The sequence below is a fragment of the Ornithodoros turicata genome, chromosome 5, assembly GCF_037126465.1.
Source record: "Ornithodoros turicata isolate Travis chromosome 5, ASM3712646v1, whole genome shotgun sequence".
Taxonomy (NCBI): domain Eukaryota; kingdom Metazoa; phylum Arthropoda; class Arachnida; order Ixodida; family Argasidae; genus Ornithodoros; species Ornithodoros turicata.
Window position 1 is genome coordinate 8,397,558 of NC_088205.1, and position 20,114 is coordinate 8,417,671.

General features: G+C 45.4%; 1 protein-coding gene across 2 annotated transcripts in view; it reads left to right on the forward strand.

Moving 5' to 3' along the window:
- LOC135393951 (oxysterol-binding protein-related protein 8-like) overlaps positions 1-20,114 on the forward strand; it is a 53,329-nt gene that overhangs the window by 207 nt on the left and 33,008 nt on the right. Inside the window, exons 2-3 of one of the 2 annotated variants that reach the window (XM_064624323.1) lie at positions 2,636-2,675; positions 10,880-10,981. In XM_064624323.1, the coding sequence (XP_064480393.1) occupies positions 2,636-2,675; positions 10,880-10,981 (142 nt within the window). The remainder of the gene's footprint in view (positions 1-2,635; positions 2,676-10,879; positions 10,982-20,114) is intronic. The other variant, XM_064624324.1, reaches the window with a different exon arrangement.

Below are 20,114 nucleotides of genomic sequence, written 5' to 3' on the forward strand. Positions count from 1 at the left end.
CTCGCGAATAGCAAAAATCGTGTCAAACCCCTTTTGCAATGCCGGCTGGCTGCGATATCACGAAGATACGCATGATACGTCGCACACGCTGGCCAGTATTTTCCCCTCGTATCTGCCCGTATTGGGATACGAAAGGCACAGTGGATGTACTGACTGCAGTGCGACAGCTTCCATGCGTGTCTTCCAGCAAATTGAGACCCTCCCCTTTGCATCCCTTCCCGTAACTCGTTGTTGAGTCGTGGGAAACTTCTGCGTTGATTATTTTCTGAGCCGGAATAAACCGAAACTCATGTATAACGAGCTCGTTATGCTCTATGCAAGTAACTTGTACGCCTGTACGCGTGCAGATGAGATTTTTCAAGTTCTTTGTGGTATCGTTTCACTTATTAGTCAATTACGTTAATTGTCCTCGCATGAACAGCAGGTCCCTTAGCTCTTTGAGGTTGTTGGTTCTTTTTAACGAGCGTTATAAACTTTATTTTTCTTTTAATTTGGACTTGAGTAAACCCGTGTACATGAGTAGCGGTAATGAGAGAGGTATACTGCAGTGGCGGATCCAGGGGGGGGGGGGGGGGGGGGCGATCCCCCCCAAAAAAGAACGTCAGTTTATAGATTGGATTTCCCTCTCTCCCCTTCCCCACTACGCGCTCGAACCAAACCGAGGGTCTAGATACGCCCCTGGTACGCTGTGGAACGCATACAAAGTAAAAAGTCCACCACGAAATATTTTAGTTTGTACACTGCAAGAAGTTCTATTTTGAGTCCATGCACCTGTATTCCTTCAGAGCTCAGAGTCCAGTAGGCATATACTTTTAAAGATTCCGCACAGGGTGCCAGAGAGAACGTGTCATTGAATTATAATTAAAAAAATTACACCACCTAGAATCATGCGGTCAACGGCATTTGTTCTTGCTAGGTTTTTGCCACCTCCTGATATGAATGTTATGTAACGTAAGTTTAATTATGTATATTTTCGCGAACTGAACTCGGGAATATGCAAAGTAAAGGTGTGTTTTTTACCTCATCAATGTGAAGAGCGTGCCGAATTTACTTAAATTCATGATAATTCACAGGGATCTTGAGGAGTCCATCCCATGGGAAAAAATACCCGAACATCATGCTTTATGGAGCACCCGGAGCATAGCGCGACGAATTTTTCAGCGCAATCGTTGTCAGTCCGACGAAAGGAGGTTGGAAACCCGGCCCACACCGAGATAGTAGAAAGAGATAACACAGGCATGGCTTATCGCATCTGGCTTCCGCTGGGAGGATGATGCCTTCCCTTTCCCAATTTCAGCAACTGTCACTTGTTCTACTGTCGCTCTGTGGGCTGGGTTTCCAACCTCCTTTCATCGGACTGACAGCGATTGCGCTCCAAAAGTCGTCGCGCGCCATGCTCGGGGTGCTCCGAAGAGCACGATGTTCGGCTATTTTTTCCGATGGGATAGCTCCTTAATATCCCTGTCAATTATCATGAATTTGAGTAAATTAGACACGCTCTTGACATTGGAGGGGTAACAAAGTGACATTTACTTGGCAAATTTCCGAGTTCAGTTCACGAAAATTTACATAATTAAACTTACGTTAGATGACATTCACATCAGGAGGTGGCAAAGACCTAGTAAGAACAAATGCCGTTGACCGCATGATTCTAGGTGGCGTAGTTTTTTTTAATTGTAATTCAATGACACGTTTTCTGGGGCACCCTGTATGTAACATCTGCTATCCTGCTGGAAACGTATATCAGCGTTCTTTATGCAGCCTTCCAGAATACGCGTACTCCACTGTTGTAAACATTCCTGGAACGTACCTCATGTGATACGGTACCTCAGGCGATTATATTGCGGACGTCCATGTGAGCTGTGGCATGATCACCACTGCACTGATAAAAAAAAACATCACGTTTTGTTTATTTACGATGCAAAGGATGGGCTCACTGAGATTAGCCCCTACTCAACTAGAAAGAGGGCAGTTGACAATCACTCAGACTTGATGCCATAAGCGTTTAGCTTTCTGACTTTTTAATAAAAAAGATATACGTGTCTTCATTGGTAACAGTTGCAAAAAAAATAAAAAAAAAGTCTCTCTAAAAGTTACCTAATGACTCTTATCCCTCAAGTATCACTCTCCTCTTCGCTCGACTTACCCTTGCTTTCGCTTCGTCGAATATTTTTTCGTTTACGCTTTTTTTTTTTCGCAAGTTGTATTACAATCCTTGTATACGCCCCACCTTCCTCCCCCACCTCCTCCTCCTCCTCCTCCTCCTTAGGCCCGGCACACTACATCTTTCCCAGGACCGATCATCTCTGTAAAATTGACCATATTGTTTCTCGTTCATCCCACTTTTACTATTACTATTATTTATTGGAATGACCTCCCCCGCTGCTTGTTTCCGTTTCAGACACTCTTGTTTTTTGTCACTATAGTTGTCTATGTACCTCAAGCTACGACGTTCAGTGTCTATGATGTTTTGCATTTCCGTTATGTTTTGTATACGTTTGTTCCCCCCTCACGTAACCACGACCATCTCTTGTAGAGATGGTCGTGCAACGCCCATTTATGGGCATTTGAGGTATTGGCATAAATAAATAAAGTTGAGGGTGAGTAAGTGCTATACTATGTTCTTGTGTTGCAGACATCATTCAAAGAAAACCGGTCCATCAGTTCCCCCGGACGTAAGTTGATTCCTCCTTTTAATTTTTGCTTCTGCAAAGAATAACTGGACGTGCTTTGTTGGATTGGTCAATGCAAGTTTCGACACTGACACTTTGCACTGTCGCAATTAACTGTCGCATCTTCCTTGCACTGGGGGTGTGATTACACGAGTGATTCAAGGCTCAGATTGTGTGTATTATAGTTGCAGAGATCCATAGCGAAGTCGTAAGTTAGATTTAGCCCAAGCAATGTTTCCGTAAAAGGAACATGTTTTGCAAAAAGCTCTCCGAACCATTGTATGCCGGACTAGTTTCATCCGCCACGCGAAGCAGGGTATCTCTGGTGTAAAAGTAAAAGGAATCTTCTGTGAAAACGATGGTGACCGACGGTGCTCTGTGACGTGTGGTGCTCTTGAGCACGTCCTTATCTAAGGGTACCTTATCTAACTGCAGAGGCTGAACGAACAATTAAGACAAACACCACATTTCAGCTTCACCAATGCTCATGCAATGGTCTGCAGATCGCTTGTACCGACCATGTACCATCCATGACCTTGTACCATCCATTAGGGGCGCCACACAGCGGGCCGCGATATCTCCATCATGATGGCGGACGAAAACCATTGAAGCTGAAGCCTGAGCTCAGGCTTCACCATCATGATTGGATAGCGGAAATTTGAATTTTGAACTGGCAGAAGGCGGATACGCGACCCTAGCAGACGACAGCAACACAACCGCGCACAGCCAGGTCACGTCAAAACGAATAGAATGATGATGCTAGTCAATTTATGATAGGCAAGCCTGAGCGATGGGCAAAGACCCGTAAACAAAACATAACACGCTGTCAGCACATTACGTGTCTTTGTCCATCGCGCAGGCGAGCTTATCCACCAGCTACAGCCTGCATCTACGCCATTCTGTCTAATCAATTTACAACTTTAGCAAGAACGCGTCTCCCGTGGGATATGCACCGCACGTGTATAAAATCCCATGGAAAGATCAGGAACAGGGTATTAGAGCAATTGAGGAAGCAGTAGGTCGCGTCCTTAATCCTACGTGACGTCAATCGCGGGGCGCTGCAGACGTCACCGCAAATCACGTGCAGTCCATCGACAAACCGCGCCATGTTGTTGAAGTGTACTTGGGATACTGCTTTAAGAATCGTAGATGAAAACCGTAGGGGTTGTGACACTTTGGTAGATATTGTTCATAGCGTCATGCACGCCTTGCACTACACTCCGGGGTATTGAGAGAGAGAAAAAAAATATTTTTTTTCCACATGTCGTACTTGAGGAGATAGAAAACCTCCAACAATCTTCTGCGTCAAGCTCTGACGTCAGAGGTACGAGAGCCTCGGCCGTTTCCATTGATTCTCGAAAGCACGTGACCTCATGTGCGGCCGCCTGTCTGGCGCGTATACCTGTCATGATATGAGACCGGATGAGTTTCAGTATACTCGGGATGACGGTTCCCCACGCATCTCTTACCCTTTGCTGTGAAGCTTGGGATGTGGATTCACGTCTATGCATTATGACCGTGTTCTGCATTTTTAGACCTTGAAGTGTCACAATGTCTTTAACTGATGAAGGCTTACCGCCTAGAACCGGTGTCCTTCGTCCACGTGCAAATGACCAGGAAGATCGATGCTACGAGAAAATGAGAAACCCTGGGACTTTTTTTTTTCTTTCTTTTCGCTTCAGTGACACTTTGGCCCCTATTCTCTCTCTCGCCCCTTTTTCACTTTCCCTTATAATCTCGAGACAACCTTAGTGAATCGAATGAGCGCGTGAAGAATGAACAATGGAGGAGGGTTGATTGCTTGGCCACCGTGTTGCGCGTATCGCGAAACGGGTCGAAGATGGATTGCCTCTTTCATTACGCTATAAGGTGGTGATATATTGGACGGCGGCGATGCACGCCTGACTTTTGCTCGCACAAGATTGTCGATGCTAGTTTCGTATTCACGTAAGGATAGGAGTGTTGCAGGAGATATTATTACGTGTGAGTGGGAAAGTGGTTGAAATCTGCACATGTTGTTTTGAAGACTGGCCTCCGCACGGTTAATTAGTTTGAACAACGTTTAATTGATTGACTCGGTATGTGTTCTGCCACTCTATTATTCTGCGTGGAGTTAAGAAGTAATCCCTGATGTATGCAAATAAAAGATGCAGCACGCTCAACAATTAAATGGACTGCGACACTTTTTCCCAAGTTTTCTCGGGCATATATGTAAGAAACGGTTCTTTGCATCCGTGTGAACTAACATGGGTAGTAGACGCCGACATCATTGGAGGCTTCTCCACCAGTGGGTCAGCGTGGGAGAGGTCACGTGCATTACGAGTACCAATGGGAATGGCCCTAATTCTCTGACGGCAGAGCTGACGCAAAGTACGACATGTAGAGTAATAATTCATTGTTGCTCAACACTCTGGCGTGCAATATGCGACGTATAATATATCGGGAACATAAAAAGGACAGACAGAGCACAAACGTTGATCTGACAACCGAAATTTATTTCACCAAGTTCCAAGGGAAACCAATGTTCCCAGAACTTTTGACGGTTTTTCTAGCGCAACCTTTATCTTCCATCTTTTCAAGGTTCACAGACGACCCAGGTAACAACAATGACCAATCATAATTCATTTACGAGCATTGACCTGAAGGATATAGCAGACGAACGTTTTCGTATTTTCGTAGCAGACGACACGTGCGCCGTGGCGGAAGTGACCGCCGCGCCCCCGCTACACTAAAAATATTCGCTGTTTACCGTAAGGTAAAGCCTCTGAAGGTCCCGCGCTTTTTCCTTGGGCTTCCTTAGAGGAAAAGAATTAGCTTCGCGGGGCGCTCGTGTGATGTATTGCACACCGGCACGAATTTCCCAAGGGCCCTGAACGGGGTCGCAGGAGCCTGCCACGTTTCGTCATCCGGGCCCGAATCTGCTTCAACCGGGTCTTGGGTGTCCTCGTTTGCATGTTGCTCTTGGAATTGCCGTTTATTTACGGGGATCCCATTGAAATTTGATGTGGCCCCGCAGACCAATCGCTCTTCGGTCATCTCCGGTGATGCTCTGTCCCTTCATCTCGGAGGTGATTCGTCATGCTAAACGAAAAAAAAAAAAAAAAAGAAGAAAAACTCACAAGACACAAGACAAGAAAAAGAATACACTAATGGTGTGGCGTTCCTTTTTCAAATATTTTTCTTACGTTATTTTTTTTTAAATATTCATATACGTGTTCGCTTTCTTCTTTTTCTTCGGGCAGTGATAAATTTGAGGAAAATATATTTCGCGCCTACTACGCCCATCTACGTATCTGTACCTAAAAACATCTCGATATCTCAGTTCTGCGAGGCGGGGAGAGGAACTTAACGTCCATTGGGTGGCATAAACACTTCTAACGACATATTTTTAACATATTTTAACCACGACCTACTAGATTATAACGACCATGTCGTGCGCACCCCTTCCTTGCGCCGCATTTTTGGAAGGTAGCGGTGGCGCTTCTCATCGTCCCAGTTATTGCTTTCTCAACTTCTACAATACTTTGTACTTCAGCTTACCTTAGTATTTCTGTGCAAGCGGTGGACGTTGCACACATGTTTTATTCTGAGGTTGATTATCATCATCATTCTACGCGTTTTCATAGGAGCTATCGCTGTCGTCTGCTACGGTAGTTCGACATACGTTTCTGCGCGTTCAGAATTCAAATTTCCATCGTCCAATCGTGGCGTGCCAATCAGTAGCGCCCCTGGCGGATCGTGCGGACAGGCTCCTCATAGGATTTGCAGATTGTGACATGGTCGTTATAATCTAGTAAGTCGTGATTTTAACACACAGGGACTAGCAGACTAAACATGGTTAACTACAGTGAGCCAGTTGTTATGAGAAACAACGGCGTGGCTATATACAGCGGTGATTCGTAAAGGGTTCGATTCCTGAATGTTCCTTTTCTAACAAATAGTTTGCTGTGTCCCACAGATCCCCGTTTATCGTCCCGCGGGTTTCGTGGAGTGTTCGAACCCGACAACCAACTGCGGATTATTCAGAAACTTTTGCGCACGTAGCCAATCTTCCTCATACCAGCGTCAGGCGAACCTCACGTAGACATTCTCATCACCAGGGAACAGGGGCGGATCTAGGATTTTTCTGAGGAGGGGGTCCTGAGGAGGGAGGGGAAATTGAGGAGAGGTCAGGACATCCGGACCTCCCCCAGATCCGCCCCTGCTAGGGAATGTCCGGAGACCTGTATGCGCTCCATGTTCTGCATTTGGCGACAACTTGTCGCATTTGCAGTTGCGAAAAGCTGTCAGACGGACCACAATGTACAACGTTTCAACAGGGTCAACCCCCCACAGCCAAGCCATCGTGGATCAATAAGAAAATGTGAATAAATGAAAAAAGCAGAAAGAAGAGAGAAGTATTACCAGTGGTCGATATTAAACCGGATAATGCTTTATTATTACACGGACTCCCCGTTGGCGTTATCACGAAAATAGTGGCGCCATATGGGCGAAATGGGCTTGCCATATGGGCATCCCGTATGGGTCCAATATGGAGCCTGGTTGCACTCCCCCATATTAGTCCCATATTGGACCAATATTGGCGTGCTGCTTGGGCATGAATGCATACACGTATTAGAGAACCCTTGGTTCCTTGAAAAGCAACATCCGCGAGACAGAAACCCAGTGCCACCACTGGTGCGTTGCAATCGACAAAAGCTCTGGCAATCCTAATACCTTCCTCCCTCTTAATCCAAACCCGGCGTCAATAAAGAAGGTGAGGAGCATTCGCGTCATCTAATCGAGTGACACAGTTGCTCGCAATCGCATCGAATCGGATCGGATATTGAACTGAAATTCCGGCGAAGCGGTGAAGACGGGATCAAGCCGCAATATATTTATAGCGGTCACGAGGAATGAGTCGGTATATTACGCTCGATAAAGAACTTCGTCGTCGGATATATGGCGGGTCGATAACAGCCTCTGAGTATCAATTACGTACGGATTGGTAATACTTGGTGACTCGAGGTAATACGTGCGATAATGTCATTCGACTTGGGATGTGCAGAGAGGACGCCGCCGTTGGCTATGGCGAGTCGGCCGTCCGGTGGTTTTGGCATCGCACATTCGGCGCCGGCTAACACGTCCACACCTCTTGGAAAAGGTGTGACACCGTGTTTACTCTGCACGGCACTGCTGGCACCCTTGCACTGCATTGTTTTCCTGCTGCCTTGCATGCGCAGTGCCTTTTGTATCGTGTGTGCTTACGCAATCTGAGTTCGCTGGAAATGAGAAGGGAACAAAAAAATTATGTCCTCAATGCGTCGCGGAACTTTGTAAAGTTTAAGTGATGAAAAGATAATGGACTATGTATATTCAGCGACGCTGTGTGAAACTGACTGCGTTTTGAGGCAACAAACGCATTTTTAAAACTCAATAAAGTTAAACGCTAGCGTTTTTAAAAATCTAGATCAGTGTTTCTCAAACTGCGGGTCATGACCCCCAAATGTGTCATACAGGCTTCTGCCAGAGATTGAGGCCGTATTGCATTGATGCTGCGTACTACTTATAATAAAACTACTTATAATAAAGCTAGTTGACATAATTAAACTCGAAAAGTTGCCAAGCAAAGGCAGCATATTTCTTCCTGAATTCGGAAGCCTATGACAGTAGCACACTATTCTAATCAAAATCATGCGCTTTTCGTGTTTTTTTTGCAAGATTTCTACAAAAATTTGACAGCCGATCGAAAATTTTTTGCCGGTGAAATTTTTGTTTGCGGAACTCTTGGCTCCGCCTTTATCGAGGCGAAGGGGAAAGGAACGACAGTTTTATTCCGATCCAGGGCCTTGTCGCGCAGCCCGTTATTATCAGCTGATGACAGACACGTTGATAAAGGCGAAAGGTGTGATTGTGGCGTGGTTGCGCTTCTTCTTGCACAGGAGGGAAGTTATATTTGAACAGCCACAGTTCGCAAACCTAAATATGAGCGTGCGCGCTTCGCCTAGCAACTGAATTTCGACTGTCAAATTTTTGTCGAAATCTCGTAAAAAAAACGTGATTTTGATTGGAATAGCGTGTTATGACCATAGGCTTCCGAATTTAGGAAGAAAAATGCTGCCTTTGCTCGGTAATTTTTGGAGTTTAATTATACAAATTAGCCCAATTAATGCGTGACACGAATACAAACGACTTCAATCTGTGGCAAAAATCTGTGTGAGTGTATTACAAGTAGTTCTTTACTTTTTTGAAGTACAAACCATTTTTGGAAATATAGTGACATCCTCTCGTGGAACACTCTGTACATCTTACATATTCTCCTAACTTATCACATGCATCTCTGCCTTGAAGTACACAAGTATGTATACCGTGTACTCACAGAAGCGACATTCTAGTGGAAGAAAAAGCAAAAATCTGCCAAGTTCCTCCGCGCATATCGTGAGTGGCGCACTGCGCACCATCAGCCTTGTCGTCTGCTATGTCTGCTATGGCAGTGGTTCCCAAACTGTGGGTCGCGACCCCCACCTTGCGAGGAGGGTAGCCCGCTCTTCTGCGTTTCCAGGAAGTCCGTGGCAGCAGACCCGGAGGTTCTTCATAAATGTGCTTGCTTGGGTACGCGGCGCTTCCGATGCATCGCACAACCGCGCTTTCACTTGTGCACGAGGTCCAAAGTCTACGTCGTGAGGTCCACTCACTCCCATTTAAGGCCACAGCGTCTGCGTCTATCGCGGCATACACGGACATCCTGCCTGCACGGCGCTCCGCGCACTCGTGGCGCATGGCGCAAAAGTCGTGTGACACGCAGCTGAAGTTCTCTGTTATATTAAAGGACATGCCTCGGCTCTCAAGCTTCAGTTTGAGAAATAAACACTTCCCACAGAGCCAGGACAAGAGACATCACTGGATTAGGGATCCATTTGGCACGGTTTCTCTTCCCGAAGGCTTTAGTACAGCAGACGAAAAGCAGTTCATAGACCTGAGTTCAGATTCAAGTTTGAGAGTGCAGTTTCCGCCACAACCACTTTCGGAATTTTGGGCAGGTTTGGCCACGGAATACCCGCTATTGACGAGAAAGGCCACGAAAATATTGCTTCCGTTTTCTACAACCTATACTTATGCGAGCTTGACTTTTCCGCTGTGGCGGCACTCAAAACAAAGTACAGCAGGTCACAACCCAAGATTGAGCCTGGACTGAGGGTTGCGGAGTAGAAACACCGTCCCCGTTTCGAGAAACTATGCAAAAAGAAAAAAAAAAAAAACAGGATCACTCCAACCACTAGAGACTCCCTATATGCGATGAAAGCATAGCTACCTCTCCCTAGTAGGTAGAGGTAGCTACGCTTTCATGACCATGCGCTCCTGCCGTTGTGCAACACTTCTTGGCCGAAAGAACTCGCGCTGAGTGTAGCTCCAAGAAAATGTCAGTGTACCGTTTTGGCTAACGGTCATGCACACCGGGGAGGTCGGGACGGGATTGTCTATATTTTTATGGGCCGCGGGGCGGAGAAGTTTGGGAACCACTGTATATGGGAATACCTTGTGTCCGAGCCGCAAGTTATGGCCCGCGATTCGGAGAGCACGAAAAGACATAGCGTTGCGCGCTCACGTGGAAGCAGAAAGCTATGACGTTTTGTGCATCTTCCGCTGGAGTAATCTGGGGAATGCCGCATTGTGTGAATACACGGTATACATACTGTTGTGAAGATGATGCTGAGCTCCGGAAGATGATGAGCAACGCGCCTTCATGTGTGTGCTGCATACTTGTGTGCTTCAAGGCAGCGCGGATACTGAACTGGAAGATGGGCGTATAAACATATGCGTTGCGTCTTCGCAAGCAAAGAAACATCAATTTGTCTGCGCGCAGAAATTGAACCGAACGAATTCTCAAGAACAAACCTTCTCTCTTCCTGTTGCTGTCACCCTTGCTCGCCTGCATGTTGCTTCTGCTGCTGCCGTAATTTGTACACGCATGCTAACACAGTTCCATCTGCTCATCAAAATCGAAACTATCCACGCAAGCTTCGTTTTTCTGATAGCGCTATCGATTGGCAGACCGTGCCGGTGAGTCACGCGAGATTCTTGAAAGCGAAGGATGTGTGTGTCAGCATGCTCCGCTGTACTTGAACGCATTTGGAAAGCATTGGCTCGCGTGGCATTCGCGAGCCATTTGCGAAGTAAATGGCTTGCGGTCTGAGTCTCATCTGATTGTTTCCCAATGTAACCAACAGCGGAGATCGGACGAAGGACTTCCGGCTCACTCCTGTCGAGGACTCCTTTCTCCACCTTCCCACCGGGGATGGATTGGTTCAAGATGCCATCTTCGCCCGTCGGTGAGTGAGCGAGCTTACGGTGTAGAGGCTGAATTCCGGCATTGTCAGGTAACGGGCTCAACAAGGAACTCATTCTTGTAACTCCACGAGCATGAGGAGGCACCTGAACGTATGCAACGAGTGTTTTTGACGACAGGAATCGTGTTTATCACGGAATGGACCTATTTCGTCATTGCAATATGCGCATGCGCGTGTGGCGCCACGGAGCATTCTCTCTGCACTCGATAGATGGTGTTTTACGCATCTGCTACGACGCATACTCACCGTGACATCTAGATGGCACCGCTCCAAGACCGGTTGTTCGCCGAAGAACCGCTAAAGTAACCGACGCGATTAGCAAAGGGGTCCATTAAAAGTATTTGCGAAAACCGAGTACGCGAAAGGAATGGGAATGGAGAGCACATACCAATGGGCCCAAAGCATGTTGATTCAATGATAGGTAATGGACGGCAAAGAATGATGAATTGTCACTGATGCCTCACATGCGTTGAGCATCATTTCGAGGGCAGATGGCGCGAGGATATCCTCGCCCTCACTTCAACTCAACAGTTATCGCATACTAAAGTTGATATAAATAAACTTGAAGCAGTATACAACGGGAAGCTGTGCGTTTTATTTTTTACGCATACTGTAGACGAGACTCTATATAACTGCTCTTATGAGTGAAAACAATATTACGCCCTTGAAGACAAGAAGAAAAATTGCACAACCGAAGTCCTTGTCTGAGACGTCGAGAAGCAATTTTGGATTACAGTGCTTTTTGTATCTAGAACCCCTCCAACCACGATATACGCGCCATCTTCGCTCAATATTTGCTCATACTTCAACATCTAAAAATTCGTTTTTCGTCCTCACTATATTCCTGAGTGGAATTCGTTGCCTATCGGTATCGTTCGGAGCGAAAGTAGTATTACAGTATTCGAAGACCTTGTTGATGACATTTGCGCTGGCTGAGATGGTTAATGTTCCTGCAAGAGTGTTCTCGTTTGTGTGCGTGCGTGTAAACTTGTTTGTTGGCTTTTTCTCTTGTTTACACTGTGTATCCCCTCCTGCTTAGGCAACTGTCTGGCTCGCAGTATTTCTAAACAAACAAATAAATAAATAGCTAAGTAAATAAAAACTCACGGACGTTGATGTGAGATGAGGAAGAACTTTCAGAAAAAAAAATATTGAGTGAAACAAGGAACTGTTGAGGTGAGGTCAAATACCTTGAAGGGATTTGCCCACCTCCGCTATATTAGCTAATACAGCGTCCGGAGTGGTGAACGGCCGATGTACTTCTGAGCATACTACGCTATTTACGATATAGCTTGTCTGACCATACGTGGAATTTCGTCGAACGTGTAAGCTGTCAATATATGGCACCCTGGCTCGTAGAGGTCTCAGCAGATATGATCCGAGGAACTTGCCTCGTTGAACTATTGCCTTCTAGTTTGGGGAACTACCACAAAAACAACATGAACAGATTACTAGTACCCCAAAAGAAAATAATTCGCCATATAACAAACACCCCATCATTACAGACAACCCAAGGTTTGTTTGAGACTTTAGGCATAATAAAGGCAAATCATGTGTATACATATAAGTTACTGTCTGGATACCAATTTGGTAATGTTACATATCAACACTACCTAAAATCTACTTGAATTAGAATAATTCAGTCGTACCATCTGCCTCCGTGGTAACGATAAATGGAAGATTCCGTTCTTTCGCACAAATTACGCAAATCAATCACTTCGTCATAATTTACCGCAGTTTCTCAATGAGCAACTCAACAATAGTGCTGCTCTAAACATACGTACTAAAAAAGATCTTCGAGCTTTCTTTGTTAGGAAATAGTAATGTTATTTTTCACCATCACCAGTTATTGCACATTGTTATTTATTTCCCACGCTTGATATAAATAGTGATTGTTATTTTGAGTTTGTGTGTATAATATGTGACATGCTGTATGCTGCTGAAACTTTGGGCGGCAGAGCCTCGTCAAGTTACTTCCGGTAACTTTTAGCTCTGCTCTCCCACCATGTAATGTGGTAAACCAATAAATTGAAATTGAATTGAAACTTCTAGCTCATCGGCGGAACGCAATATCCACAAAACGTTAGTGGGTCTTAGTATATCGTATACGCGGTATCGTAGGGATAGCGTGGTGGTTCTCGCAATGCGCAAAGCTCTGTTTACGTCCTTGCGCGTGCACAAAACCACCAACGCTATCCCTTATACGTACGCAAAGGCGACAGCGTACGATTTCCTCAAACTCACTAATTATCTCTTCCTGTAAAGCTACCTGATACACTGGTTTAACTACTACTACTTTTCCGGTAATTTGTAATTGAATGCATTATTTTTGACATTACGTAATTTGTAATTGAATTTAATTACATTTGGGCAGAAATTTTAATGACATTGCTCATTACTTCTTACAAAAGAATCGAGTGTGTGTTCTGTGTTGACAGTTGGCAGAAACAGAGTTGGCGACTGGCGAGTTCAAATTCCAACGCCCACTATGAACGGTGACGCACTCAGTCGGCACAGAATAATATATATATATATATATGGTTGTTACAACATAGTGTTGTCTTACAACGAATTTCCATATCCGCTATATCGTTAAGACTCAGCTCGCAGTAATGACTTTGTGATGTCATTACTTTTTTGTGTAGTAATTGTTATGTAATTTCATTACATTTCGATTGCAGTAATGAGTAATATGTAATTTAATTAAAATGTAACTGGAGCAATGGGTAATGTAATTGAATTACATTTTAGAAGTAATTTACCCAGGTATGCGCTGGTTGTAGCTGAATTTTCCACCGCATATCTGAATGACAAAAAGAAAACGGATGCTTCGTTTCGTTTCATCTTGCGAGCCTGACGGAGAAATCGGAAGCATGTGGCAAAGCTACCTTCACGGAGAACCTCGCCAGCGTATCGTCATTAATCGTGTCTTACGTGCAATTCGTCACGCATCCTTTTAGTCCTTCCGTCAGGTGCGTGGGAGAAATTACCGACGATATATTATATCGCGTCGATCTTTCACGCGCCGGCATGCAATTTATTGAAACCGGGATAAGCGTTGAATATATAGGGCGGTATTGTTCGAGAACCGTGGGGTATGTACGTAACATTACACTTCCTACACTGGGTGGAATTCAATTTAATTCCTTCTTTGAGTGTAAAATGTAATAAGGCGACTCTGCTGCCAGAAATTTGATTTCAGTTCGCTCGCCTCTGCACGCCCGTGCAGTGCGTGCAAAGGCGCGTATTATTTGATACATCTATTGGTTTCCGAAAGGTATCCAAGTCGGCGTGTATACAGCTGTCACGAGGCCGGTAACTACGACGGTAACGTAATTATCCACGTAACTACAACATGGGTATGTACAGCTTGAAGCATACTTAATCACACCCTTTCTCCCTTGATTCATTCCCAAGCGTCGCTAGTATGGCTCTGCTCCAGCTCCGGCTGAAGAAACTGCGTTATTGTTAAGTATGCTTCGAGCTGTACACTCAAGGCTTTCCGTGATGCCTATACAATTGCCAATTTGGGCCTGTTGGTCACACATAATAAAATCGCTGAAAACAGTGCTAGAAACAAATAAGGACGACAGGCGGTGCGTCCATTCGGTGTTGTCCTTTTTTCTTTTTTTTTAGCGATCTTGTTATTGCCTATAGAACTTGCGACGTCCTACTTCTGAGCCGAAGGCCCTCATCGAATCCCCCACGACTTGTCTACACTCCAGGTCAATACATATTCATTTTTAAATTCTTTCCTATACCTGACAGCCACACTTTCGCTTAGCTTCGTAAAATATTGACTTCCGCATTGAAACATTGACACACTCGACGAAGGAAGCCTATCGGTGCGTAATCAGTTAAAACGGGTTTCTAGACCGCGCTTAAAATGTTGCGACATCAGATATACCTTGATCGCTAAACAGCATCAAAACTGCTGACCTCTTCGCGTGTGCATGTATACGGCTTCGGTCCGTCTTTATTTAAAAAGGACAGTCTGGAACTGTCCGTTATTGAGATTAGAGCCCTGTTTTACTAGAGTTATGTGTATATGTAGATATATAACATGCAAAATTTCATCAAAGAGAGCGCCGCAGTTTTTTAAGATTAAAAAAAAAAGAAAGAACTCCACGTTTACACACAGTTTAGGTTTTACGCTGTCCTGTAGGCATCATCACACCTTGCCGGACGTCGCAAGGGCGTCACAGAGGGCGCTAGTATTGAGACTAAGGGTAGAGCCGCTGAATCCATTCATTCCAACGCCAACGCCGCCTATATGCAGGAGGCCTGCTTAATGCCCTCTCTCACTCCTTCGCACGTAGACATATAAAGTCCGCCAATCATAGCAACAAGCAATATAAGACGTCAGCCAATCACCGGAGACGATTTTGAAACACAGGCTCCCGGTGGCTACCAGTGGCCGCCCATGCGGCTGATGACGGCTCGTTTCCAGCTTTGTCTCTAGGTGTTGTTGCCAGCGCCCTAACTGGCCGGCGGGATGGATGGATACTGTGACTTTTCTCATTGCAGCGGGCGTTGGCTTGCGCTCCTAGTCTAAACCACCTAGATAATACCACGGTCCCTTGAGCTATCAAGGGACCGTGATAGTACCGAGATAAAGCAGCGCCACCTAGATCAACAAAGCCTGATCGCTTCAACGACGTGAGGGTGTACCAATCACAGCTCTGCTTTCGACAGCCACGTGGAGGTGAGCTGCCACCAGGTTTTATGGAATAGCGAGCCAGACATGACTTGACTAACCTCTCCCACAACCCGTACTAAACGAACAAACATTAGGCAACCAAATGTGGCCGAAAAAGCCCTTGTTCGAAATCGCCTGCGGCGATTGGCGATTGAAGCAGGCGACCGGTCCCGACTATATATATTCTCACGTGGTGGGCGTTGGATAAGGGTAATTTAGGACTGTTTCGGCATTTGATGAAAACTTAACAAGTCTTGTCTCGAATCGGTGGCCTGCGTAACAGAAACCAGAAACTACTGACAGTAACGCTTTCCACAATCATAAAGAATTGGCTGTGAATTCCATCGAAATATTCACACTCTGGACATCACAAGTACGCACGTGGCAGCGCTTATTTAGCTTTCGTCTGGGCAGCAGGACTCGTGTCCGCCAGTGATAGCTGAGCGTGTCACACCTATATCACAGACGGGGATTGGAGCAAATATGGACACTACGGCTCGCACGCTCGTTTGAAGGGCATTCATAGAAGAGGAGACGGTGATTGAGCCTGATGGGCCAATCGTAATATGTGCCACTCTGATGTCCGTCTGGCGTTGGAGGAGCACACAGTATAACTTGGTCCTATAATGTTTGCGAAGCGGTTGCATTTCGTGCGCGCCGGAGGCGTACGGACGGGATTCAAACCGAGGAAATGTTTACGAGGTAAGGCGTATTATTCGAAGGGAACGTACGGTGCACGCGTGTCATTTTATGACGTGTGTTGTGGTTTATGGCAGGGCGGAGGCGCGTAAAATGACGGGAACGTCAAAAAAAAAAAAAAAAAAACGGGGGGGGGTGCGTTTCCTTGTATTGTTCCGCGTAACGTCACAAGCGCGTGATTAGGGCACCTGAAAAAAAAAAAAGAAGAAAACCTTGACCAGGAAACAAACAAACAAACGAAAAAATGCACAAAGATATGGGCATTTCGAAAGCCCTACCTACACTCAGCGACTGAAGAGCCCCTTTAGGTGATAGCGCTGCATTGCTTAATTTAGCGCGCACGCTGCAACGATAGCATGTACGTCGACAATGCCGTTTCGTTAATATGCGTAACTCCGCTCTGAATACTGATTCTGCTGCGCCTCCATAATAACACGATGCTCTGTTGCCGTGCTCGTTGCTTGTAATCGAATATGGCGCTCTGCCGCAAAATGGATTGTCGGCAGTGTCATGTAAAGTGGGACACTTTCGTTACATTATACTGTCTCCCTGTCCTCTTTAACCTCGTTCTTTCAAGTCGCGTCGATGTAACGAAGTATAACCAAACGACATTTTGGTCTCGACAGGGTAGAGTTAACTAAGGATCGCGAGATAACCTCAAGCAATATTAGTAATAAGCGGTCGGCACTCGCGTCTCACGCTCAGCTTTTCGTTTGCTCACTCATGCTCGGCTTAGAGTCACTAAATAAGGAGCAGAGTAGTGACACTTGAACCACGCCGACAAAAGTGAGTCCGTCATCTTGAGCCTGGCGCGGCTGCGTCGCCTAGCAATGGGATGCCAATCTCCCCCTTCTGCGCTGGAAAACAACGCGCAGTCGAGCCAGCTCGCAACCCAGGAAACCGGTTTTGCAAGGAGGTGACTCAAGATGGACAGCGCGCTCTTGGAAGGAGAAACCACGTGACACGATCGGCCCAATCGCGGGCACCGAACGTCGGCTCCGGAGCGGAAGAGGAATGCCATACTCTGCACCATTATTTAGTGACTCTAAGATAGACCGCGCGAGAAGTGCGTAGTTCTGGTCTCGGCTCATTTGCATAGTGAACTTTGGCAAGTTACCTATATCTCGAGGTAACGTTCGCTTCTCAGGGTGTTTGATGAGGACGACGGATTTCAATAATGACTGCCTCCAATTCTGCTATATCGCGTTTTTGCAGAAAATATCCGGTTAGTAAGTTAATTAACGGAGTTTAGTTAATTAGTCGTTCGGTAATTGCAGGATGCCCGCCTGGTCGCATTATCCGCCCGCCTAAATGGCATCAGCGCTGCTCCTGCAGCTTTATATCTATATATATATATATATATATATATATATATATATATATAGCCGTCTGATATATTAACCTATTTGTTCTATATATATATATATATATATATATAGTTGAAATAAATGGGAGACAGAAGACGAAAGTAGGGGAAGTAACAAAAAAGGGGTTTATTAAAACTTAAAAATCATGAAAGTTAGGGAGAATGTCTACGTTACGGCGGAAGCTCCGCCTTCTTCGGGACAAGAAGGCGAAGAAGGCGAGCTTCCCGAAGAAGGCGGAGCTTCCGCCGTAACGTAGACATTCTCCCTAACTTTCATGATTTTTAAGTTTTAATAAACCCCTTTTTTGTTACTTCCCCTACTTTCGTCTTCTGTCTCCCATTTATTTCAACTATAATTACGTAGCCGTCCGATCCAACTCCAACTTTTCAAGATATATATATATATATATATAAACCTGTAACGAATATAAAAAACAAACAAGAAAAAGGCTTACGTGTTCGTCCCTAAATGTAGCCTGCCTTGGCTAACTCCCGTTGTTTACCCTGTATATTGTCCGATCCAGCTACGTATGTTGCCAGGCCTTCACGCTCGCTGCCTGCCAAGGGCAGCGGCTGCGCGCTAACGCAGACAAATACCAGACGAGAGTGCTCTCTCCCGCACATGTCACGGATGTTCTTGAGTTGCAAATGAATATACATGTCCAGTAGCACATATAGCGTTGAGCGAAAGAGAGAGGGGAATATACACGAGTTTTCACTTTGTTGATCCCTGCGTTGTTGCTTTGTTGATATTCGGTGTTACACTCGTGGGATCTACACTGGAGGGATTCATTCCTGCCGTGTCTCATTAATGCGCCATCAATTAACGAGGCTTTCATAGTTAAGGTAAGGTTAAGGTAGGTAGCTAGGAGCATCTAATTTATCTACAACAACCTTTCGTGCATCAGTGCTCGGTGCACTGACTTTCGAACTTTCTATATTATTTATCTTTTTCTACGTATTTTAAAGGACCAAGGAGACGACCATTTAACGTGGCTCCAAGCCCTGTCTCATTTGTCAAGCTGTCCACCAGGAGTCACCATGCAAAATATCTTTCTCTCGCGATTTAAAAGGAAAGTTTTGTCTTGTGTCTTTTTAAGAGACTCTGTAAGAAACACACACACAAAAAAATAAAAAATAAAAACACATCGGAATTAATTTATAATGGATAAAGACAAATTTCTTCACAATGCAGCAAACATTATTTATTTGTCTCTAGCCCGTATATGTGAAATGGTCTTGAATATATATTCTTCGCGAGTGGAATTTGCCCGAACCAATACCGAACAGCCATTTTTTCGTGGCGTCGTGTACACGTTCTTCCTCTGTGTCCCCTTCATGTAAATTTGCCTCGCGTTTCTGTCGATGGCTCTCTCCCCCCCCCCCCCCCTCCCTGTGGTTTCGACACTCGCGAAAGTCCTCCGTCCGCTCAATATTCTATCAGACGAAACAAGCAAGAAGCCGCCAACTTTAGCGGGCTGTGCTCCCCCTAATTCTGTGGCGTAAGCGTCTGGACAAGTTTTCGGCGCGTGACAAACGAGGCAATATATCGGCATCCAGCCCAGCGCAAAGCCACTCAACTGCACGCTCGCGGTTGGTTGCTTGTTCCGTTCATTGTCCGGCGATCTGCAGGGCATGTTGACACGCTCGCAGCGCCACCTCGAATGATGTGCTGTTCGGCATTTTCTAAAACATCCGCGCATGAAAATGGTGGGAATATGTGACGAAGACTAATGGGGGACGTGTTATAAAAATATGCGTGCATAGCTTCATGGTCGCTCTTCGGGTGATTTATTCTAGGCGTGTCGTCCTCTTCTTTTTATTGGTTGGCCTCTTGCGTTAAAATAATTTAAAACATTGGGTTCATTAGTGGCACGGCGATGAATAATGTACAAATCTTCTTTTCTCTCTCTCTCTCTCTCTTTCCTCCCCACCCTCATCGCTCCTTCCCATTTTACATTATTGTGTCTGGTCAATGCCACCTATAGATATACAGAAGGCCTGCTTTGCAGACGACAAAGACGAAGCAGACGATAGGTTTGTCATCTGCTTCGAGAACTGTTGTGGGAGGCATGTGGTTGACAGAGGCGAGTCCCTTTCTTGCCCCGCGGGGCCTCATCAAAAACTACTTCATACCGCAGTTTCATGTCGAAAAAAATTGCGGAATATTGCGTTCTAATTACGTACAATCACGTAACAGTTATATTAGACTCGTATCTCACATTCTCGTCCAGAAATTCATTTTGTCTTAAACGAGGTTTATATACCCACATTCAGCGTCCTTGCTTCAAACGCATGCTGATCTCAAAAGTAATCGAATTACGATTACAACTGTAAATTAGTTACAGTCA